At 39.4% G+C, this 25,611-nt stretch overlaps 1 protein-coding gene across 1 annotated transcript; it reads right to left on the bottom strand.

The window, feature by feature from the left end:
• Positions 1–13,205: 13,205 nt before the first annotated feature.
• On the bottom strand, positions 13,206–24,254 carry ALDH8A1 (aldehyde dehydrogenase 8 family member A1). The gene is made up of 7 exons (XM_003204180.5): positions 24,048–24,254; positions 19,643–19,790; positions 19,325–19,480; positions 17,724–17,873; positions 16,884–17,140; positions 15,934–16,095; positions 13,206–14,898 (listed from the first exon to the last, which is right to left on the bottom strand). The coding sequence occupies exons 1-7, from the start codon at positions 24,183–24,185 to the stop codon at positions 14,446–14,448; spliced, it is 1,464 nt and encodes a 487-aa protein (XP_003204228.1). The 5' UTR covers positions 24,186–24,254; the 3' UTR covers positions 13,206–14,445.
• Positions 24,255–25,611: the final 1,357 nt, after the last annotated feature.

The raw sequence follows: 25,611 nt of genomic DNA, 5'->3' as shown, positions 1-25,611 counted from the left end.
TGGAGATAAAACTTAACGGGAGAGCACTAAAATACTCAACACTGGAGAAATGTAGTGCCTCTCAAAACTATTGAGGGCATTCTAGCACACTAGCAGTATCTTTATCACCGTAATAACCATGTTTCAAATTAAAAATCAAAGTATTGAAGTTAAGCATTACTAAGACTTACTAATACAGCTCCCTATAAACTTAAAAGCTAGATCCTCAGACTTTTCTCAAAGCCTGGGGAAATATTCCAGGAAGGTTAATGCTTTTTTTTTTTTTTTTTTTTTTAGTCTGAATGAGGACTCCAGGATTAACCCCACAGACCCCACAGCATGGATGAGAGGAGAATCTCCAATAGGGAAATTCTCATTGTAAAGAGAGTGCTGGTGAGGAAGGAATATATTTTTGAAAGAATTAGCAGTAACTGTTTTCCTACATTATTTTAGCAAGAAATGAAAACATCTGAGGACAAATAAAATTGCTGATGCATAACTAGGTAGGAACTAGCGCACATTTGTGTTTGATCTAATTTTTCCTCACTGATGCAACATTAATTTTATCCCATTACTAAACATTTTTCCATTCAACTGCAAATTCTTTCTGGAAAGCTATAGTTTGTATCCAGGGCCGTAATAACTGCATGGTCACACAGTATCTAGAAGGTCTTCTGAGAACAAGGGGGAAAAGGCTTCTCAAACAACAAAGAAATGGACCCTGAAGGCTAAAACATTTCTGATCTAATCTTTGTTCAACATCGTCACGTAATCATCATAACAAAAAATATCGTACTAAGTAACTACAGACTGGATTACATGAGGTACACAAAGTCATCCTTTGCCCTATTCTATCCTGGTAAGCTCCCACTTGGATGGTGGCAGCCAGGATTAGGTGTAACCTTTATGAAGGATGTGAAAAATTCCAGCTGAAAGCTGCATACATGGAATCAAATTACAAGGACAACCTACTTCACACACACTAGTAAAAATCACGAAGTACTCTAGGCTAAAGGCAGTGGATTTATGCTGCTGTAAAGCCCATAAAAATGATGTGCAGGATCCTTAATCTAATCAATTTTAATGTAACACATGGTAATGTCAAGATTTCTTTTGAGCACATTAGTTTCTTTGTTCTGTTTCTTCGGGATTTTGTAATGAAAACAGTATCATCTTCATTATTTTGGCACCTGAGAAGTGTAAGAGGATGGAAAATAACATTAGCCACGAGGAAAAGAAGTTGATTTGATGCCCCTAAATCATGAACCATGAAAGGTTTGGAGATCTATATAATTGTTTAATAAAACAGTTTCTCTGACTTCTGTAGCTAACAGTTCTACATCATTTTCTTTTTTTAACTGGCTAATTTTGTACATGGCAAGTGTATTAATTATGAACAGAACCAAAGGGCTAATCTAAATCTTTGATCTTCTCTGTGCCCCAGTTTCCTATTTCTAACACAGAGATCACATTTTTCTCACCCCAGAAGTCTGCTGGGTGATTAGTTCATTAACATTTGTAGGGTGCTTTGCATATCCTCAAGTTATTAAATTAGATCATAGCTGATACTCCAATCCTTATTTTAGAAATTAGTTCCCACATATTGGACTTCTGATAGAAAAAAAAAAAAATACTGGGAAAACTGGGTTTTATTTCTAAATAAGCATATTCAACCAGCACAACAGTCCTTACTGAAATCCAGTCAGGATTCTCCCAGAAGTCTCAGCAGGAACAGGATCAGCTCCCACTTTCTGTCCTTGTCTCTGGGTTGCCTGACTCTTAACAACACAACAGACACCTTCCAATAGGTACCTTTATTTCTGCATTTGCATTCTGTCTTGAGGGAAATTGCTTACCCAACACTTTTCAAAAAGCCAGGCTGCCCATTTTGTACATCTCTTGACATCTTTTTTGTGTACAGGAGCATTTAGACATTTCTAAGGCAGGCAGTAGAACACCAGCTTTAAGTCAGTTTACATATTCAGAAGGACCATCTATTGCCCAGTTCTACCCGAGGGAAAATGAGAATGCACAGGCTACCAATCTGCATAAGTGTTACAGAGTACTACACTTGGTAGTGCCTACATTTAACACTTTTACCCTAGAAGAAACAGTGGTATTTTCCTGTTTAATCCACTTTCAAAGAAAAATGTTGGATCCAGGTGAACAGAGCAGGAAAAAAATAAACCAGGAACTAATACAGAAATGCTTATTCAGCTCAGCATGAAGACAAGGCCAGGATGAGCTGAGACTTCTGAAGTAATAGACAATGAAAGCCTAGGCTCAAATAATGAACAAATTAACTGGTAATATTTGCTTGTATATGAGTACCCTGTGTACTAGGAAAAAGGTATTTGAAAATGTGAGGCAATGACCACTAATTCATCAGGGCCGTCTGGGCAGGATTTCATCATTTTCAAACTACCAATGGCTTAAACCCAGGACAACATTACTTACCATGGTGAAGCTATTCATATGCCCAAAGTTGATAAGGACAAACAAAGACGACTTTTCTATGAAAACAACTGTCATGCTCTTTCTTGAATTGTGCAATATTTCACTATTTTTCATATAACGTATGGCAACTGTGACTTTATATTTGTATTCTAGCATGTATCCTGATTTTCTACTGTTTCTATATGCAATACCAAAATAAGCAATCATTAACTTCAGGATATTATCTTTGCATGCCAGATTATGACTGTCATTCTTTATTGCCACAGAGACTCTTGAAGAGGCACCTCAACTTAGCGAAATTAAAGATTTTGTCTTAAGGCATAATAGTATCTCTGAGACTTCATTGTTTGACTCCAGTGAGATATTTAGGCATATACTTGAATTAAAACATTCAGGCTGTCCTCTGAGGTCAGTCAGAATATTGTTTAAAAATAAATTTGTGGTTAACTCAGTATACAAACTTATTTTTCTAATACAATATAGCTGCTATGGCAACAATCAGTAGCACAGTGCTCCTGGTGAAAGGCAGCGTGCTTTGATTGCTAAATGAAGATTCAAAGCTTCAGAATTAAATTGTTTTACTAAGAGCTAATGCTCCTTCTGTTTGCTCAGCAGACCGCACCAAGTCTTTATTAGCTCTGATAAGCAGCACAAAGGCAGTGAGCCTACAGCATGCTCTAACAAACAGCTTAGCGTTGCAGAATAAACAAGAGATTGCCTTCCTGTACACTAGCCCAAAAATGACACAGTGGGGCAGATACTTATGATACAAAGCTACCATCTTTACCTTGGTAAAGGAATCTCATCCCCTTCCAAACTTAACACCTAATAGACTGGATTGCGCAAGCGTTAATGACAGTCAGGTTATCTAATTCATCCTCATAAACCTATAGCTTACTGCATGTCCACAACATGAATTCAGTTTCTATCAGAGCCCTGTGGAGTAAAGAACAAATACGGCATCATCTTGTCCAATGAAAGCAGAGAAGTAACCTCAGCTAGCCAGAAGAAAAGAAAATAGATATGTGTGAAAGAATAAATGAAAAATACTGTTGAAGACAGAATAGGAGAGGAGAAATTATTGTCTGGCTTGAATGTTACAGGCAAGCTTATATCATACAAAGATTGTTTCACTGTATTCAGAAATCTCAGCCTTTCTAAATTGCTTCCTTTAGAAATGCTCTGAAGGCTGGTCCTGGACTGCATTTTTGGAATTTGGAAGGAAAACCCTTCCTCAGTAGAGTGTCCCCACTACTGAGCTGGAGTGTGTTTGGGCTTTTTCACCTTCCAACTATCTCATCCCTTTCAGTGACCATACCTGGTAGAAGAGTGTCAGATGTTTTTTCTTGACACTCAACAGCAAGAAATATACTCTAAATGTCCAAGAGTATAACTGGAAAAAATAGTATGCATTGTATATAGTATTTTCCTAGGTGAATCAGTATTTACTTCAGTGATTTCCATGTAGAAGAAAATATCCTTTTTAATAATATAAATAAATAAGTAAAAAGACTGAACCATTTTAATAACTGCTACTTCACAGTGGTTGCAAAACACCAGTTTAACTCTGCTGAACTAAGCTATCTTTGAAAACTTTCAAATGGGCACACGAGTGGAAAACTGTTTTGGCTCTGCTAACAAGACATTTTCTGTTAAATCAATTGAAACTTGTAGTCTTCTTCTGTTTTCAGCAGATAAAATGCTTATTGCTTTTCCCTACATTCTTCTTTCATACTGTTGTGCTTCTTTTACTTCCAGTATCTAAGCTTGCCTTTCTCCAGACAATCTGTAAGCCTGATAATCCAGAGTCCAATTCTATACTAGTCAAGTCTTATATGACTGTGAATATCATATATCTTCCACTGAAATGACACTAGTTTAATTCTCATCCCATCCAGGGAAGGCTGGGGTAAAAAAAAAAAAGCCACCACATAATAAAATTATAATTTGTCACTTAGAGGTGCCTGAACATTCGGACAGGCACAAGTTCACATCAATTACAGGCAATTTTCTGAAACTATTGTGTTTCAAATTATATCACATCTGGATCTGTTCTAAAACCAAACTAAAACTTCAGGGACATGGTACCCCATGGAAGCAACTTTCCTGCTAGAGTTTCAGTATTTCTATTTCAAATTTGCAGAGGCAAATTGAAGGGTTCAGAAATAACGTGATAAAAATCTAAGAAGAAAAGTTTTGGATACTAGAATATGGTTCAAAAATTGTTGAGTTTTAGGTAACTATTTTAAATTCCTAATTATTTATGATTTTAAAACATTGTCTTTCACTGTCTTTAGCATAGGACACTGATTCCAGTGGTCTGATGAAGATCAGTGGGATACAAGATGGAAACCTGCATCTCCTCCTCGTCCAGATAAAAAACAGAGAATTCCTTGGTTGGAAAACATCTTTGACACCAGCACAGGAAAGACTCAGAGCATATTTTTTCATAGATCATGGATTAAAATTAAGGGGGCTCTCCAGCCATATACTCAGCACAGTTTAGATGGGTATATACAACCACAATGAAAACTTAATGTTCTCTTTTGTTTTGACATTAATCAACTTCTACAGAAGTAGCAGAACTGTTTCATTCATTCTTTTTTTTTTTTTTTTTTTTTTTTTGGTATAAACACTCTATTTATACACATGTAAATTTGATCAAACAAAGAAAATTGAATAAGAACAAAATATAACTTAATACAAGACTGAAAGAAAATGATATCTTCCCTCTCCCAATAAGTTTTACTTAACTATCAACATATTTTGTTCAAGAAGTTTTCACTTTGCAATTCAACACTACTAAAATATCCCATAATCTTAGGTCTCCCCTCTCACTTATTTACTGCCAAAGAGGCTTATAAATATCAGAATATATGCTTGCTCAAGCAAAAATCTGGAACACACACAACACTGCAAATGCTTTTATGGGTAAAAATTTTTGTGGTGCTTGGGAGAAGAGATATCAAATTGTCTTAATTCTGCAAACTAAGGAAAAGTATTCCTTGAATAAACATCAATCAGGCAGAAAGAAAAATTCATTGCTTGGCTCAGAAGTCTGTGAAAGTTGGGATGTAGAGGAGATCTCTGCTGGGGAGCTCCCCCAGCCTCCTCCCATTCCACATAAATCAGTCAGCTCTATGCGTCCTTCATGGCTGAATTTATATTTAGAAGTTAATAAAGAATAAAAAATAGCAAATAATACACTCACTCTGCTTTAGGGAAACCAATGTGCTAGTCAACGGAAGATATAAATAATCCGGTGACACAACAAAACGCCTCATCCGGTAGCTGCAGTACAAACTGCTGTCCAGTGGCCAGCAGATCTGCTGAATGTACTTCATTAATCTCTTTTCCAAAGTAATGGATTCTTTTTCTGGGAGCTAGCCCAGTTCACCGAGGAGTTATTTTTTCCCTCATCAGCTGAGATCAGTCACCAGCAAGTCATTGCTTTCAATCTGGCCTGTGTTCTTCACTTGTGGCTGAGGCTTTCCAGTAGCAATGCTGTAGCTGGCCTGCAGGAAACACCTCCGAACTCCCTATTCATAGTCTGGGCAGGGCAGAGGAAGGAGAGAGCAGGCAATCAGATACACGGTGATAGGAAAAGTGTGATCTTCCCTTCCCTTGATAATAACACCATTTTCTCCTTTCAGCTTTAACCTTTCAAAAAAAAAAAACATTCAAGAAGTCACGCAAAGACCTACAGTCCTGTGCAATGAAGGCATAGTAACTCCCTGCTCCTAGATGCCTATTCCCTAAGCAAAACCTGTGATCCTGAATATACTCTGAGTTCTTTGAGTTCCAGAGAAACTGAACAAAACTACTCAGCACAGGAGAAGAGCCGGTCTGGATTCCTACTCTGACAACTTTTTTTTATTAAAAAGTGCATTTATGTCCAGCTAGATATGTGCAGTCCTAGGAGCAAGAAAATCAGAGTTCTGTGCACTGAGCTCTACTGCTCTGTCACAATTCACCTTTAGGAAACATGAGTAAATTAAAATTTTGTCAGGGACGTTCATACCATTTTTGTACAACTTTCTTTTAAGATATAAGTATAAAGTAGCAGTACTTCTAGGCACACATTGAAGATTTGAGGGACCTGGAATACTTTGATGTTAAATGAAGAGAGGACAGTTTGAAGACTACAGGTTTACATGGTGGCTAAGCAGGTATTTGCAAATGGTGATGTAAGAAGTTGCTAGAATTAACATCTTGCTTTGTCCATCTAAAGCTTTTGATGAGTATGAACCTGTGAGTCCATTCAGCTTCAAAAGGCACAAAAGTCTAAGTCAGGGCATTAAAAGGAGTGCTTGCATCCTGGTTGGACCCTTTCGGTTCTACTCCAAGGAATATAGACAGCAATGGCAGTGTAAGCCAAGGAAACTCTGCCAAAAGTTACCATCTGTGGTTCAAACTCCTACCACTCCAAACATGATTGAAGGTGAATGGTAAAATATGACGGGCTTATAGGAAAGCAATCTTCATATTTACTGTTTGTTTTTGTTTGTTTGTTTTTGGTTTTGTTTTTTTTGTTTTTTTTTTGTTTTTTTACTGGATTATAGGAGAAATGTGAGACAGGTTTGTGTTCCCAGGGAGCTTCTCAATAGGGTGGAAAAAATCAGGGATTTTATTTACTTACAAGCTGCTACCTCCGAACTCTCAGAGGAGCTAAAGCAGCATGAAATGAGGTCCACGGTATTCTGGAAAATTGTCAGATAATGGGATTTGAGGAAAAGTACAAGTGTTTATACACACACTTCAGTGGTTAACCACCATCACAAGCCCTAGAAAAAGATATACTGTTTCAGGTGTTAAAGCAGTTTCCTTTTCAAAATGTAGAATGCAAAGACCCTGGTACAATCCTGCTGTATAGAATGATTGCCACTGTGTCCATTTAATTCCTGTCACAGTGACAAAAATGATTTTCTTTTGCCTTCCCAGGTACCTCAGAACCAGTCACAAGTTGCAGAGCCTTCTGTCGGCCATGCTACTGCAGCCTGGACCACAGCAGCATCTTAAGCCAAAAACTGGTGCTGCCTGATGCCTTTTTCTCAAGTGACACAAAGTGGATAAGGTAGACAACTGGTTCTTGGAAACAACACAATTGCAGTTTCTGTCCTTTGAGAATGAATTTCTTCTCCTCAGCCCTAGCATGGCAGAGAGGAGGCCCTACATTTGAAGTCATGGCCTGATCTGCCTCCATTTGCAGAAGAGCACATTCAGATCCCCCAGGATGTTTGCTCTGCCAGCATTTCTTTGTAACCACGCCACATCTTGCTCAGAATTATGGGTGGAGGAAATATTTTACAATAGAAAGTACCACCCTAAAAATAGCATAGAGCAATACATTTTGAATTACACAGAACAAGAGCAGTGCCCCTTTGGAAACTGTAATTTCAAAGTAATTAGGGTGTTGTTGAGGAAGGAGTCTATGACCCTACTCACATTTCTTCTCAAGAACAGATGGGAATATATCACGAATAAGTTGCTACCAAGTAGAGCCACTCCTCATTCCCGGACTGCCACCTCTGCCTTACAACAATGGGACAAAGAGCAGTTGCGGCCACAGCCACCCAGTTTAAGGAGCTGACAGCCCTTTTATCACTGTGAACGTGTGACAGGGGGACAGTGGTGCCAAAAGGCAGAAATAGAAGTATTCCTTTTATCACACAAAGCAGAATGGGCTTTGTGCTGCACAATGAGGTGCCAAGAGGTCCATGGCAGGATGGGGAGATTCCCCTCGCCTCTTGCAAAGCTCATCACTTAGTTTTGACGTTTACAAGAAGTGCAGGGAAAGGTTTCTCATTTCCATGTGTGGCGATGTGACCCTCACCTCTCAGTTCAGGACATGGTATTTATAAAGATTACCCTGCACTGGATATATCCTGAGGAAAGGCTGCAGAGCTGTGCTTTCTGGCCGTTGTCTGAAAACATGAACTGCATTAACTTTCTGGGGGTTTGTGGAAGCAAAGGGGACAATGAGGCAATCTTGCAAATGCTGTCACCTTTAGGCAATACTTTGGTCACAACATCTAACGACTGTCTTTATATCTTTGTCCCCACTCACTTAAAATGGAGAATTATCACTCTGTGAAGAGCTAAAAGCTGGAGCTGCAGATTTAATCTGTGCTCAGCCAAACTTCCTATAGTGATGATTGAAGGAAAAATAATGATAATGGGTTGAGTGCCTCCAGTTCTGCGGGGTCAGTCTGTGCTATGGGATTCTGTTCTTTCAATCAGAGCAGCACTGTCCCTAGCAGTAGAGAGACATTTGTTAATGTTGGAAGAAGACAAGACTGCAAAGTCCTCCCTAGGACTGAAGAACACTTTCCTCCTTTACTCTTACTCATTAACAAAGTATAAATACAGATCAGTCTCCCATACATAGAAATAAGAGTTACTCTCATTCCTGTCATTTCAAATGGAGGTCTTTACCATTTTGTATGGTCTGCAGGCTCAGAAATGAAACCTGTATGTGTCAGGTGGTCATGTGTGGAGCCAGGTCTCAGTGATCCATGTGGGGTTGCCTCTGACTTGGGATATTCTGATTCTACCCTACTTTCAAAATATGACAAACTGCTCAGTGCCACCTACAAAAAGAAAACAGATTTCACACAAGGTCTGTGAAACCCTGAGCAACTTCCAGGCCAGATAAGAGAGCACAATCCTGATTTGGCATGCCTAAAGCTCCTGCTGTTCTAACCAGGAAGGGATTAGTCCATGCACAGTCACTGCTTTGAGGACAATCTCATTTCTTAAATTTGACCAGGAGAACAACTAAGTGGTATAATATTATGAATTAATCACCAAAATTATCTGACTTAGATTCAAGGAAAAGCAATCAAAATCTGACAGTATCCCTATGGCAGTTCTGTGAAGTATACGTCCAGCCTTTAGTGGTTGCTTCCTTAAGTAAAATAAACAGTGCCTTTAGTGGTGCTGAAGTTCAACTGAAAATTCAGTATACCTCAGAATATTATTATATTGCTGTGGATTTCAGAGATTTTTCTGTCCCATGCATGGAAGTAAGTCAGCTGTTATTTCTTCACTGTATTCAGGTAATACTTTACTGTTGATTTGAACACTTTCAAAGGCAAAAATTACCAAAACCTGCAAAACCTTTCTTTCCTTCCTTTTTTCTTTCTTTCTTTCTGTTTTTTTTTTTTTTTTTTTGGTAATTTTTCTTCTGAGTTTCCTCAGTCTAACTCTCACTCACTTAAATTCTGTCTTCTTTACATCTCTGAATGTCCATAAATACTGTTACCTGTGCTTTATGGTTCTGAGGCATACAAATGGACCTACAAGAACCACCTGTAGCAAAACAAGGGCTACCTAGATAGAGCCTAAATTAAAGAAGTTTGTCCTCCCAATAATACACGCTGAAAGCTTTCGCTCTTGCTTTTCATATCTCAGCTCTGCTCCAACTCATCCATATCAGAGGCACAGCAGCCAGGGTAACACAACTCAGCCCTGAGTTCCAGCAGTGAGCATTTTCTAGGACGCTTGGCGAGCACATAAATCACATTACAACCAAAGGAAGAAATGAGCAGGATTACTTAAGATGGAAATCTTCAGCCTCCTCTTCCAAAGAGATTGTCTTCTCTGATGAGACTACCCAAGCCCTTCAGGATATGACTGCAAAAGGCAAAAAAACAGCCTTGCTAGCCTTTGAAGAGTATGTCTTGCAGGTATTAAATTATATTCTGTCTGTAAATTGCCTTGGCAGCAAACTGAAAAGTGCTTCACACTTCTAGATGTAAAATGTGCAAAGAGGCTTAATTAGCTAAATTTGATATACTGCTTTGAAGATGGGAAGACCTCTGAATGAAGTTCAAAAAGCAGATAAGCAGTATTCATCTTTTCTGGTATAAAAGCAGAAAGATGTTGCAGAGAAAAAGTATGCCAGAAAAAAAAATCGTCCAATCATAGGATTATTCATCAGAGTTTTACTTGTAACCTCAGGGATTCTTTAGATTCTGGTATTTCCAAGCTGTATCTCAGCTGGAGATGAGATTTCACTATGTATCATTGACAGGCAATTCAAGGGTCATTGGAGTAAATATTGCTAGAATACAATGACATTTTCTTCCACATTCAAGTCTTACAATTTTGATGTTTAAATATAGAATATTTCCAACAGCTTCTTCAGAAAGCGATCTTTTTTGTCTGCCCAAGAACATAAAAGCCCAGCTAAAAATGCTGTTTCTGAAGCACTACTATACCCATTAAATAATTTATATCAGTAACTAACACTAGTGAGAAATCATATCTCAAAACAGCAAGTGAATCTAAGTGATTAGAGGGCTGGAATACCTGCCCTATGAAGACAAGCTGAGGGAGCTGGGCTTGTTCAGCCTGGAGAAAAGAAGGCTGTGGCGTGACATCGTTGCAGCCTTTCAGTACCTAAAGGGAGCCTACAAACAGGAGAAGAGTCAACTCTTTGAAAGGGTAGATAATGGCAGGACAAGAGGAAGTGGTTTTAAGTTGAGGGAGGGAAGATTTAGGTTGGATGTTGGGGACAAGTTCTTTACAGAGAGAGTAGTGAGGTGCTGGAACAGGCTGCCCAGAGAGGTTGTGGATGCCCCATCTCTGGAAGTGTTCAAGGCCAGGTTGGATGGGGCCCTGGGCAGCCTGGGCTAGTATTAGATATGGAGGTTGGCGGCCCTGCCTGTGGTGGGGGAGTTGGAGCTTCATGATCCTTGAGGTCCATTCCAACACAAGCCATTCTATGATTCTATGATTTAAAAAAAAAAAAAAAAAAAAAAAAAATGCTAGCTTACTGTAGGAATATATGGGCTACAAAACTATCCCTTCTCCTCCTCTCAGAGGGCTTGCAATTCTGGTAAGAAAACAGCACAGGAAGGAGACAATTTCCTAATCAAATTTCCAGTACTATCTTATCATAGTTACTCAATGTCCTCTACATGGCTCCAGTATCTCTGTGTAAAAAGGTGACTGAACACAGCCGTTAAGGACTGAAGCTATCTACCCTCAACTAACATGTGAAAACATGGATATTTCAGTACAAGAATCCCAAACAGAATCCAAGGTTTACATTCAGCTGCTTCTATCAACAAATATTTTGGCATTCCTCCTGAGGACAAAAGCTTGCATTTTCAGCAGGTAAACACAGTCACTCACTCAAGCCAAGTCAGTACAGAAAAATTCATTTCTAAAATTTAAGGCCAGAATAGGAAATGTTTTTTTTTTTTAATTTCCGTTTTATTAAATAAACACTTGAAAATATTATTTTGCAGCTGCAGAAAATGCTACTTCTGCCTGACTTCTGCACTGAGAGAGCCAAAACTGAAGAAAAAAACCGAATCTCTCTGTAGCAGAAAGCAGGCTGGCACTGTAATATGCTTTGTTCCCAAAGGAGAAGAAAATTCAATTACCAAAATGGCAGCATAATTTTTATGTTATTATTTTAGGAACTTGGAGTTAATTGGACAAGTTTAGCGCTTTGTGAATGAATGTGCCCTTACTTCTCCATAGTAAATGGTCCATAATTACTTTCATTTCTCTGAAACCAGGAGATAGCTCTTCTTAGCCTTACTCTGACAGACGCCTTTTTCTCCCATGGGGACTTGCATAGGCCGCATCATTATAGTAATTGAGTGCTTCACAGTGCCTCTCATACACAGAGAAATGTTCTTCTTTCAACTTGCACATGACTTTGAAGTGCTCCACACGCCTACACATCTGCAGTTAAGTTGCACAAGTACTTACATCTTATGCAGTTTAGCATCTCTCCATCCCAGTCATGAAACTTGTTTTGACCCAATAAGGCAAGAGTCTGAATTCCATTTTCATTACTGGGAGTTAGGTAAAAAAAAAAAATAGTATTTGTAAAAATTACAAACACTGTGGGAACAGGGACTTAATTTCATTTCAATATAAACATTAGAACTGATCTGCTCTCCAGAACATGCCCAAGGTCTTCCCCTAAGCAAAGCTGTTTTCAAGCATTGTACAATAGCATGTTTCATGCTAAGATAAAAAAAAAACAAACAACCCACATTATGTTAATTGAGAGAAACAAACTTTGAGTAAAGTCTAACTATCTACCCATGCAAAGCAATCACATCACACCAGTGAGATAATCCAGTGCAAAACAGAACTGTACTCGCTCCATTTGTAAGAATTAACAGATGGAGGAACTGTTCAGGCTTTACATAACAGTAATTAAACAAATCCTCACAATGGCCACATGATTTCACACACAAGCCAGAGCAGTGCGTCAAAAAAAAAAAAAAAAAAAAAAAAAAAAAAAAAAAAAAAAAGCTTTACTGCTGGGTTGGAAAATTCCAGGTCATGCAGCACAAGCACAGCCAGCTCCACAAGCCTGTCAGACGTGTGTTTGGGATGCACCTGCCTTGTCCTTTGGGATATTCTCCCCGCTGCCCTCTGGGGCTGAAAGTAGAAACCCTGAAGCAGAGTAGCTGCAGATGAGGCTTTCATCATCTGCAAGACAAAATTCTTTGGCAACTTTGTAGGACAGAAGAGAGACAGGCACACAACTTGTTATACTAGAAGTCTGAATAAAGAAAATATAGGAAAGTTCTTAAAATTTAGCACGTAAGCACCAGCACCAGCAGGCCTCCCTTACCACTCTGTGTTGCTGGCCATAGGGATGATCAAATGGGGCACTCCAAGAGTTCACTGCAGGGAACCCACACAGTCATGCTGAACACAAAGCCACCACTCCAACACTCATTATAAGAGTATATTCCACCCCACTGTAAGACATCTTGAGCCAGAGACACACAAATGATATACAAGTTTTTATCTCCTGTATGTTAAATATATACATGGAAATCTCCTATTTTATCTAACTCCAAGCCAAAATTAACTCCTGAATGAAAAAATCAGCTAATTAAAAATGACCCCAGACCAGATTCAGGTGGGGGAAGGGATCCACCTAGACCTACAAATTGTGTAAAACCCATCTGCTCTTGCTGAAAATTCCTGCCCCCTAAACTAATGAAGCATTTCAAAGTTTCTTTTGCTCTTTCAAACAGGATTTGTAAATAAAACAAAAGCAGAGTAACACATGCACTAATATAGTGGCTCATCCACATCCTAGCAAAATGTGTGACTGAGGGTTTAAAAAACAAAGCAGGTGTTCTACTGCCATCACATGGTCATGAGAATGCCTAAACAGAGTTATAAAATGAAACATTCATGCTTCTTCAGAATGCATTGCTTCACTAAGCCTATCATTCCAACAGCTAGTTCTCTTAAAAGTCACTTCCAGCCTTTTCTAATGAAGAATAATCTCTGTTCTGGACAAGTGTTCAAGGATGTGAAAAACATCATCACTCAGTCCTAGAAGTGACAAAAGGCTGTAATTTCAGAACATTTCCTCCTTTAGGGAACAAGTGTCAGGACATTTCAGCAACATAAGGTAAACCATGTTATAATTAAAATGCTTATTGCCTCTGTATATCATGAGAATCTCATGACCCCCGAGTTCAATGCCACTTAAGAGATTAAAGATACTGCCTCAGGCATTTAGTGTGCTATAGCATCAGTCCTTGTCTGACATCGATGAAGCATAAAATGAATTGGTACATAGAACGTGCTATTTATAATGGAAATAGGCTGATTCTCATTACTATATCAACTTCTCAATGTACTTTTATCTAGTCCTTCACAGTAACTCACCAGCTACGTGTACAGTTGTACATCATTTTTTCTCCAGTCTTTCTCTATAAAGCAGATTTTTGAGACCAGAATACTTTAAAAAAAAAAATCATACAAGAGGGTAAGATACACGAGCAATCTGACTTAGGATGGGTTAATTGTGGAGATCACATCAATCATCTCATCTAATGAAAGGTTATATTCAATATTAGCATTTGGAGTGTCTGTTTGCAGCTGTCATTGATGTTTCTTGACAGACATCCAAGGAAAAGATGGCCTCAAAGCAGTCTGTATTCCAGAAAGCCATTTAAGGTAACACAAATTAGTAATTTATTTAACCTGACATTTTTCAGTTTATTTATTTCAGTGCTTTATTGTGATGGTTTTGACTTCAGTAAAGAACTCATAGGAATCCTTTGCTCCCTCCCTTCCTATGCCTGAGGCTTTCACCCCACCAAATGGCAGGTTCAGATCTCTCACAAGCCAGCAGTTGGTCCACACCAAGCCAGACTGCAGCCTTCGTGCCACTCGATGAACGCGTCCCACATTGCTGGACCACACAGTGGCTGCAAGGCCATATTTCACACCATTGGCTCTTTTGATCACTTCTTCTTCTGTATCAAATTCTACCACACATGTCACAGGACCAAAAATCTCTTCTTGCATGCAGCAAGATTCATCTTTGATTTCGGCAATAACGGTGGGCAACATGAAATACCCTTTCTGGTTGCCAGCTGGGAGAGCTAAGGAATCCACTCCCTCTCCACACAGGATTCTGGCTCCTTCAGCCTTTGCTTTCTTCACATAGCTTCTCACCTGAGGAAAAAGAAGCAAAATATCATTTCTAAAGGACAACATTCAGAGAGCCCACTTCTCCAGTCTGGATAAATCCTCAGGAGTCCAGGAATACCTCCAACAGCATCACACTGCTGTTACTTCCTTCTAATGGCAGAAGGGTGTTCCCCAGCTTTTGTTGATCCATTTCTGTAAAAAGCCTAGCGGGCTTCACAATTCACCCTTGCCAGTAATCAATCTCAAAATGGTAGGACCCATGGTAAATTCACAAGAGATCTAAAAGCAATCCTCCCTTTTTCCAGGAGCTTGGGCAATTTGACATATCTTCCATGCCGTGGTTCACTCATTACTACAAGGGATCAGTAACATTTTCCTGCCCCATGGGCAGGCTTGTGGAATGTTTACATGGCACTAGGATGATGAAGCCATGAAGTCTATAGAAAATCTCATCAATAAGTAATTAAAGCTGCTCCCCATGGCTGCTGCTATCATATGCTATACATAGGACATGCTGTTGGATCTTCTGCTAGTCCCGAATCTTTGTTCTGTTTCTCTTCCTATAGAAATACCACAGAGATAATACTGTGCTTCTTTCTCATTGTTTTTTTAAGCACATTTGTATTCTAGACACAGAAGTCCTCTATCATGCCCAAGATGACCTCAAGCAGTGGGTGTTTCTACCATCTACAATTGGAATAGGCTGGATTGATAGGCAGTTGATTTCCTTATTAGGCAAATAAATGATTTCAGCAAATGCAAAACTAACATAAGTGAAAATGTTTTTAAGCTGTAAGATTAGCCAGCATAAATTTAGGATTTAGATCACTTTGAATTTTTCCACTTCAAATGAGAAAAGATAGCTTTTTTAAATTATTTCCTGCGTGGAGTTGATTCTTCCGGAGAAATCATGTGATCCCAGGCCACAGGCAACAGAAACTTTACCTAATGAAAACCTTATAATGGTTTTGAATCTCAATCCCACCCAGCATACACATCTAAAAACATTTTTTGTAACTCAACAAAATATAAGATCAGATAAACTTTGTGTAATATCACCTTTTCTAGATGCTCTTTACTTATTAGTGCTCCCATGTTGACAGTAGGATCTGAGGGGTTCCCAACTTTCCACTTCTTAGTCTCTGCTACAAACCTCTTCACAAACTCACTGTATATCCCCCTCTGAACAAAGATCCTGGAGGTGCAAAGGCAGATCTCACCCTATCAAAACAAACAAAATCAGTTCATATTACATTGTACTACTCTCCTGCATTAGGACTTGCTACCCAGGATGAGAGTTGTGTCCCTGCATCCTGAGAAGAGGAAACAGCATTCACCTACACAGCAAAGCAGGATTTTTCCCAGGTCAAAAGGAAGAGAGAAGACAATACAGTAATAACAGTATTGAACAGTCATTCACTAATGTAAGCAAATTTGTTTTTTTTTTTTTCGTTAATAACATTCTACCTTCTGCAACATTATTCATAGGAACTAAGATTTCCATTTTGGACTGATGCCTCTCTTCATTTCCTTAAAATGCCATGCTGATGCCATGCTATTTTTCTGAACCCTTGTCCTGATACAGTTTCATGGCTTTGGCAGTCTCTCCTAAGGATGGGAATAGTAACACTGATAGAATTTAGGGGGAATTTCCTAATTTATTTTCAGCAAATCAAGTTTTCCACTTAATTGCAGGGAGGAATTTAAAGCAATAACTTCGTGGAGAAATAAAGAACATATCTATTGTAAGAGGGATAAAAGTACTTTTTTTTTTTCTTCCTAACATCTGATGGAGAGCTATAGAAAGAGCACTTTCTTATTTTACTTCCCTGACCCTGGAATAACATGCATATTCTCGTATTTTTTCTACTTGGAATTTGCTCACTACACAGAGCCTAGAAACAGACTTTGTCAGTTTAGGATTTGGAATCAAAGGTACGGACATGTGTGCCTACACTAACAAATGCACGCCTCCTGCTGCAAGCACACAGTACAGAGGCGAGAGGCACCTGGTTGGCAAAGCTGGACCGCAGAGTTGTTGGGATGCACTGGTTCAAGTCGGCATCATCGAAGATGATTGCAGGGTTTTTGCCTCCCAGCTCCAGAGAAAGCTTTTTGCAGTGCGGAGCGCTCTTCTCCGTGATCCGCTGGGCTGTGAGTGTGCTTCCCGTGAAGGAGATGAGGGGCACGTCAGGATGGCAGACGAGGGCTTCTCCTGCCTTGGTGCCTGTCCCAAACACCACATTCACCACCCCATGGGGCATCCCTCATGGAAAGAGAGGCACAAAGTGAGCACACCCTCCTCTTGCTCTGCAGGTTTCAGTTGTCAACATTTTATATCTGGGCTCAGAAAATTACTGGAGATGAAGAGTGACCCTCAACTTAGGTAGCACGGTCCCAGGTTAAACAATAAAACCAATTCTATCCATCAGTCAATCTTGCCCAACATCTACCAATAGTGACCCAGTTTTCAGTCATTCTGTAACAGGGAAAAAACAGTTATCTTCTCATTTTCCAAATGGAACAAGAACTGGATCTCACTCTTTTATGCTTTAATGATTCCTTTGCTGGCATTGTAGACATAGGAAACCCCCACAGGGAGGGCAGGAGTGGGGAAAGAGATACAGGAAGACTTTTCATGAGGAGACAGTGAAAAAAATCAAACAGGGAAATAGCTGGAGTTGGGGAGAAGAAATAGTATGGTCACAGGGAGAGCTTTTTACTCTCTAGTGTGATATTCAGTTACAATAAACCATCTCACCCAAGTTTTTTGAGCACTCTGATTTCTGCAATGAAAATGTTGCAGCAAGTCCACACCATTCATCCACCTAATATGCTCAGGGGTTTACCTGCTTTCTCCAAGAGTTTGCACATCATCCAGGCTGTGACAGATGTCATCTCGCTTGGCTTGGCAACTATGGTATTTCCACATGCAATGGCAGGAGCTATTTTCCAGGTCAATAAATAAAGTGGCAAATTCCAAGGACTGATTAAACCAGCTGCAAGGGAAAACCACAAAAGACAGGAGCACAGTTCACTGGGATACAAAACTCAGTCCTCTCTTCAGCATTTACACATCAGTTCAGATTTTGGAAGGGAACTTGGCTATGGTTTGCATTTCTAGACAACTGTACAAGAGAATCTGCAGCTAGAAGTCTTCTTCAAAGGCAGATTATTTTAAAAGGTCTGCACAAACAATGCTAAGGCTGACCTGCTGGACACTGAGTTTCACAGCTTCTCTGGAGCAGAAGCTTATATTCACAGCATGCTTTTCATGGTTTTCTAGGAACACTGAGGCAAGGCTAGCCATAAAAACTGTTCACATCAACTGCTCTGTGGCAATTTTCTATGCCAGCAATCCAAAGTAACCTCAGTTAGCCCAGATCACTCGCTTTATGATACTGTCCAGAGATTTCTTCCCAATTTTAGTATTAAAAAGAGCATGCACAGCACACAGTGCATATTTTTCTGTTTCCACAAAAAAACAAACAAACAAAAAAAAAAAAAAACAAAAAAAAACCACAAAGCTGATGTTTCGACAAGATGCTGAATTACTAGCTGTTTGTTTGGGTTGTTTTTTTTCAGTAACTGCCTTTAAGAAAGCTTTTCCTTTACATATTGATTGGAAATGGCAAAAAAAAAATCTGTAATTGTTAGATGTGACTATTCTTAAAAGCCACAGAATTTCTTGCTGCTTGCACATCACATGTAGAAATGGAGCTTTGGACCTTGAACTCCAGTGAGTAATTTTATCAGAAGTACTCATGATCTCCATTGGTCACAAAAACTTTTAGAAAGGTCTGCTAACCTCACCAATTTTATCTTTTTTGATAATTCAGGCTTGAATTCGAAGCATTTATACATAATGATATGAACTATATAATAGTCGTATTCTTACGACTCCATCTTTCATAAATTCAGCACAGTTGCCTTATATCTGAAGCGAGAGCAACATCTAGTGGCACAGTTCAGCAATTCCCCCGCTAAAATGCAGCTGGGTGTTTCAGCCAAAATGCTTATCTGTGAGCTGCTGCTGCTTGGTCTTAGGTAAATTGACGCCTGGTGTCAGGGAAACGTTCTTCACCAGAGGATGGTGGTGAGCGTGCAACAGGCTGCCCAGGGCATTGGCCATGGCCCCAAGCTGCTGGAATTCAAAGGAGCATTTAGACAGTGCTCTCAGAATAGGGTTTGGATTTTGGGTGGTCATGTGTGGGCCCTGCGTTGCACTAAATTATTCTTCTGCAATTCTAGGCACATTTTAAGGCATCATATAAACTTTCTTTCTAAAGAAAAGCAGCATAAGTGAATTCACATGAAGTTTATCGTGATTTAGCAGACCAGTCATGTGTAGTACATGACCCAGGAAAAATAAATTCAAGGTTTGGAAAAACCCCTCTCTGTTGCCTCAGGCAGGCACTGTCCAGTTTTCCATGCTCCAGGAACACTGTACCAACTCCCACAGGTGTCCGTGAGGTGTAATGCACACAGCCCATGCTTGCCATCTCGGTGCACTCTGTCGTGTGATGAAGGATGGAAGAGGCAAAGAATCGGAAGTTGTATACTGCCCGAGGGATGTCCACAGTTCTAGCAAATGTAATCGTTTTGCCTGAAACAAAATCAAACAAACTGCTGTGATATCAGGGACAGAAAATAGCTCGTCTGAACACCACTGCATCAAAAGCTCACATATACCAAATATCTTGACCCTATCTTCCATTTGACTACACATCGAGACACTATATTTGACATCAGTAGTTTAGATTTTTACCCTGATCCTTTGACTCTGCTTGGGCAAATGCTTCCAGGTCATGTTCAATCAGGTCTGCCAATTTGTTCAAGATCTGAGATCTTTCCCATGGGCTTTTTGAGGACCAAATTGGGAATGCGTCTTTGGCAGCTCTGACTGCAGCTTCCACCTAAAAAAAGGAAAAGATCAATGGTAAATATTAATGAAACACCTCAGAAAGGATGTCAAATGATCAGCAGACCTGCTTAAATTTGAGAGATAATAATTCAAACCACGTTTTTGGAAACACTGAATCTCTTCAGAGATATGACTTCTTCACTTTCATCTTCTCAAGATACTATCCTTTAATTCAAGAAATGCTATTAATAGTTTCTGTACTTGATATGGAATTTCACTGTAACTCTTGCATTTCTTCTCAATGGGGAGGCAAAGCTCCAGGCCTGGAGGAAATGATAGACAAGTCAATCAGTGCCAGCAAATGCCACTGGTTCAGCCCATGCAGAACCTTGTTTCTCATGAGGGGAAGTGCAAAAATCTCCCAGAACAAATACAGTTCAGCCTAATGTCCACAGTTTGGTCTTGCCAGAAAGGACATCAGTGATGAAAATAATGGGTCTGGGAAGGAATAGACTGCGTGCTCCACTAACCTTTGATTTCCTCTCTCATCTCCCCCAGTTAATTCAAGCAAGGATTGAGAATACGTATACAGAAGAGTTGCTCAGAGGAAAAAAAATAAGTCTTACCAGATTGCAGCTACCTAACAAAGTCCACAGATATTAAAAAATCATTATATGTGTTTATATTGATGCATACTGTTTTACCAGCATTTTGCCTGAGATGCACATAACTTCTGCATGGTCCTTCAGCCTGACTTTTCTGAATACTTGCAGAATATCAGCAGTTTTCTAAAAGCAGAAAAGGCTTCAAAGGATTAAAATTAAATAGAAAGATCTCTCCTCCATCAATCTTTTCCTCTGGACACCTGAAGGAAAATTACCTGGGTCTATTGATCGATAATCAGTTCCTTCTGGATGCTGTTCACCAATCTCTCAAGATTACTAGGATGGTTACCAACACCTTTCTATAATTTAGTTAACAGCATTATTCCCCATTTTTTCTTCTTATGTATCATTTAATTGGTTGTATTGTCTAACCTATGCACCAAGGTGGGCTTTAGCTAAAACTGTCTCAGTTTCTCATCATTTTTGCTCAAAAATTTCTTCAGATTTGGGAAATGTACCCAAGTCAATAACTAGAAAAAATGTTGATGGAACATAAATCAAATGATTCCAGCTCTACTAACGCTGTCATAGTGCTGGCTCCTGTGCAATCCCTGAGGATTGCTTTCTATCAATTCCACATAATTGATTTTCAAATTTGCTCCTTCAGATAATGATGGGTATTACAAAAATCATGAAGTAATTTATCAACACTACAATGATGTTTTTACAAAAGAGCGTACAGAAGTTCAAACAGGGAAATCCTGTTCTTTTTCTTTTCTTTTCTTTTTCTTTTAAACTTTCCCCTTCCATCCCCACATTCACAAGAGTAATTTAGCCTCCTGAAATGAGGGCCAGAGCTTGAGGGACAGGGTGATAGTGGTATGGAGGCCAGTGGGAAATAAACCAGTTCACAAAGTCACACAGCTCACTGGCCAAGCCCACAAACTTAGACTCTGGCCTTTTGGTAGAGTTCCACAACTAAGCAGCTGGAAGAAGGCCAAAGCAGGTCTGGGAAAAGGGAACTGCAGCTTCTTCAGTGAGTTGGGTGAGGAGGGCACCTACCCTGAAAAGATTCATCCCCTATGAAACAGAACCACCTCCATTAAGTAACTTGTTCTTCCACCCTCTCGTCATTAGGTGCCATTGTGGTGCTGCTTCTCATCTGTTCCCTCTTTTGTTGCCTATACCACCTGGTGCTGCTGTGCCCTAAGAGGGCTGATATGAAGCTTGAGTCATCTGCACTTTTAAGCTCCAGCAAGTTTAGAAAGAAGAGGAGGTTGCATCTTCATGGACAAGTAGAAAATTGGCAAAGGAAGGAATGAAGTGTCAGTGGACTGGTTTAAAAAAGCAAGAGGAAAACAAACAAGATTGTCACAGAATCATTTGAGTTGGAAGTGTCCCTTAATGACCATCTGCTCAGTTTCCCTGGAAAGAACACTGACAAGTAGATTTAGATTGCTCAGAGCTCCCTCCTGCCACACCCTGAATGTCTCCAGGGATGGGTTGCCTGGTGAGGTGGGCTTCCACCACCTCACCAGGCAACCCGTGCCAGCGTCTCACCACTCTTGTTGTAAAAAACCTTTTCCTTATACCCAGTCTAAATCTCTCCTCTTTCAGTTTGAAACCATTTTCTCTTGACTTATCACAACAGACTCTGCTGAAGAGTCTGTTCCCCTTCTTATAGCCCCCCTTTAGATACTGAAAGGCTGCTCTGAGGTCTCCCTAATGCAGAATTAATACAGAAGTAGTAAAAGGGAACAAGGGTTAAAACAGTTTAACTAGCAAAAACAAGTTGAGCCATGAAGAAGACATGCATAAAAATTCAGCTATGAATTTGTGTCTGAAACACTTCCTTCTGCTTTCCTCTTCTGCACAAGAATGACACAAAGAACACACAATCCAGAGCTACCATAAAAGATTGATACCAAAATACGTAACATAGCCCTTGTGACACAACACCTGCATTCCTAGTGGATGATGGAAAAGATCAGGATTCTTTAAAGAGAGATTTCTTTTTTTTTTAGAAGAGATTTTTGCCAGGTCCTATTAGCTCCCACCATCTTGTCTTTGGGGGATGTAGGGCACCTGCTCAAGCCTGTACCGCATTTTTTGATAAAAACTGGCTGAAATGGCCCTTGCAGCCGATCTGGTGTTGAATACCAATATCAGAAATAGGTTTGCCTTTTGTTTCCACTGTTTTAAGTTTCCAATGAAACCAACCAAAAACACCAACAAGACATTGAGCCTTGTTAGGAAACAGCATCAAGCTCTTCACTGAACCTTGATGCTTATTTTACAATCTCCAGATAACCTCTAAGTAGTTTGACTTCACTTTCTCCTGCAGCATATTCCACTAGTCATCAGTGGATGCCAGCTTTGCAAAGCCCAGTCTTTGATATAGCTGACTAAAGGCAGGAGCAAAGGACTTGTCAATTCTGCACAACCCAAGCATTATGCACAGCACGACTCCAAAGCTGAGAAGAGAGAAACCATTGTTCCTCACACTTATCTGAACTCTTCTCCCATATCTACAGCATGGTCAATAGCCTAGTTTTGTTAAGTTGTTCAGACATTCTCACATCTCTCTCAATTTTATGATTCTGCAAGTGAATGAACAGGAAGATTTGCACTTGCACATCAAAGAGAAGTCCTTTCAGGCATAGTTAGGGCTGGCTGGAGTAAACTTACACAGAGGTATTCTAGCAAACTGAACCTGTTATACTTTAACCCTTGGTCATCAGCATCTAGCAAATATTTACCCAACTGAAATTACAGTGCAAAGGTTTCTGATGAAAGAAGCAAAGAAATGTCTGCAGGACTGAAACGCAAATGAATAGCTACATAGCAATAGCACTTCATTTAGAAAAAAAAATCGTTTGGAAAAATGAAGTTACTGTACACTCCTAGTCAATGTTTTCCAAGTCTTTTACATCATCTAACATTTTCTAGTCATTTTCCTCCCTGCCAAACCTGAAGTAGTATGCTAAGCACTTCTGGACCCTTTATAAAGTAGCATCAGTGAAGCTGCAGCACCCCTGATGAACGTTACATTGACATACAAGGAACATTCATCGCACCAGAGAGCACAGGACTAGGAAACATTACACTGATGCAAAAGACAGACTGCTTCATGAGGAAAGGTATACTCAGTGCAGCTACCTCACCACCTTTATTTCATATCCAGCTGCTAATATCAAAGCCAGAAGGGTCTGAAGCTTTTAACCATATCGCAGGGAAAGGGCCAGAATGCCCAATTTAAATGACAACTGTAAATGATCAAGACAAAAGGGCATAACACATTTACCTGTACACAGTGCCACTAAGTTTATTCTATAAGAGGTCAATAACCCTTTTCTCTCTCCTCCAGTGTTTACACTTAGTGCCAGTCTGAGCATTACTGTTAATTTACATGCAAGACACCCCTGTGTGAGCTGAAACAGCTCTACTAAAGGAACTGAATCTTGTTTGATTTACACTGGTTTATAACTCAGTCTATAAATTTCTAATTGCAAAATGTAAAAATAAATAATAAAAATAACTATGTGCTGCAGCAGCAATAATTTATACAATGCGACAACAGAAGAACTTACTCATTTAAGTCTTAAAAGTCTTTATCATTTTTCTGATCTCTTGCCTTCCAACCTTTCCCACTCACAACATGCATTTAACATTTTCATCTCTTTGTGCACTTGGATAGTACTCACCTCTTCTATGCCACTGTCTGGCACCTTGCAATAGACATCTCCTGTGGATGGGTTATAGGAATCTATGTAGGAGGAACAAGGAACAAATTTACCAGCTATAAAGTTTTCCAGCACTAAGAGATCCTCTGAGTGAGCCATTGTTAGCAGCTTGCTTCATCAGTGATTTTTTTCCTAAGAGGTGCCAGTTTAGATTCATAGTTCAGTGCGTATTTGCACAGTAAGTCTGAACTCCTCCCCCCTCTCTCTGCCTTCCCTGCATCGCTCACTTGCAAGTCAGAGGGAACTACTGCAACAGCAGCAGGAACAAAGAGGAAAGGATGGAAAAATGACCGTTTCTATAACTTACTTTCCCCTTGCTGCAGGAATTAAAGCAGGGAGGCAGGATCAGATAATATCTACGAGGAGAGTTCATTTATCTCTATAGGAAATAAACTGCTGAAGAAAAATTTTCCCTCTATCAGTTTTTCAGGCTTCAGTCTGCAGAAATTCCTTTTGCAACAATTGCACAAAATAATTCCAGACCTAAATACCTCACCAAGGACCTGCTCCTTACTATCGGTAAGCACAGAGAAAAAAGTCTTAGACTAATTTGTCTGCAGCTCATTTGCTTCATCATCAATATTTGCCCTTGTAACCTCCATAACTATGGTTCTGCCATGGCTTTTACACTTAAGAAACTTATCTTTTTTCTAACAATATCCTCAAACCAAGCAATACAAGGGAGAGGCCCTTCAGTTAAAAAAAAAAAACAAAAACAACACAAACATTGAGAAGCATGATCCTGCCCAGGCACTCTGTGGCATGTTGTCAGAAATCCACTTTTTTTTAGACAAGCAAGACATCTACTTTCATGTTTTCTTTCTTAAATATCCCAGTGGAAATATTTTACTACAGATAAACCTGTTACATATAATTAAGCTTTGCCTTAACTTCCCAGTAACAACTGTTTAAAATACATCTTTCTCCGAGAGAACACTTAGACTACCAAACGGCTCTGACACCACATGCCATCTCCTTGCACTCTACCCTTAATCAAACTGCTACTATGCTAAAGAGCATTACATTATCACCAGGAGACTGTCAAAATCTCCATTCAGAGAGCTAGAAAAGAGCTAGTTTCAAAAATCTAGAAAGCTTTATAACACTAGACTACTGCTAAGCCTTAAAATTTCTTGTGAACCAAGGTACAAACAAATTTTGATTCAAAAAAGTTGATATGGCTTCGTTGCCCAATATAGGCCATTTATTCATCAACCAACTGGAGCCTCTGGTCAGCTACAGGCTTTAGTAAATAAAACAATCTGGCTTCATCAACACATCCCAATAATCTACCAGCTTTTGTTCAGAAAAACACCGCATCTGGGTGAAAGAGATCCATGTGCACAGTAGCTGCACCAAGGAGCAACATATGAGAGAAAATTATTTTCATAGAACGGAGAAGTCACGTGTCTATTTTGCATTTTATGTTTCTAAGTTCAGACAAACTTATGAATCACAGAAAGGAAGGAAAAATTTATAACAACTTAGAAGTGTTTAAATAAAATAAAGATCAAAGAGTCGAAAA

The sequence above is a fragment of the Meleagris gallopavo genome, chromosome 2 (assembly GCF_905368555.1).
Source record: "Meleagris gallopavo chromosome 2, MGAL_WU_HG_1.1, whole genome shotgun sequence".
Taxonomy (NCBI): Eukaryota; Metazoa; Chordata; class Aves; order Galliformes; family Phasianidae; genus Meleagris; species Meleagris gallopavo.
This window is presented reverse-complemented; position numbering and strand designations above follow the sequence as displayed.

Excerpts from the sequence above, each read along its gene's own strand:
- ALDH8A1 (XM_003204180.5), bottom strand. The coding sequence starts at position 24,185 with ATGGCTCACTCAGAGGATCTCTTAGTGCTGGAAAACTTTATAGCTGGT. Across the intron at positions 17,141-17,723 it reads CAAACTCTTGGAGAAAGCAG|GGATGCCCCATGGGGTGGTG; the intron begins GTAAACCCCTGA and ends TCTTTCCATGAG. Across the intron at positions 14,899-15,933 it reads GTAAAGAGCATCTAGAAAAG|GTGAGAAGCTATGTGAAGAA; the intron begins GTGATATTACAC and ends CTTTTTCCTCAG.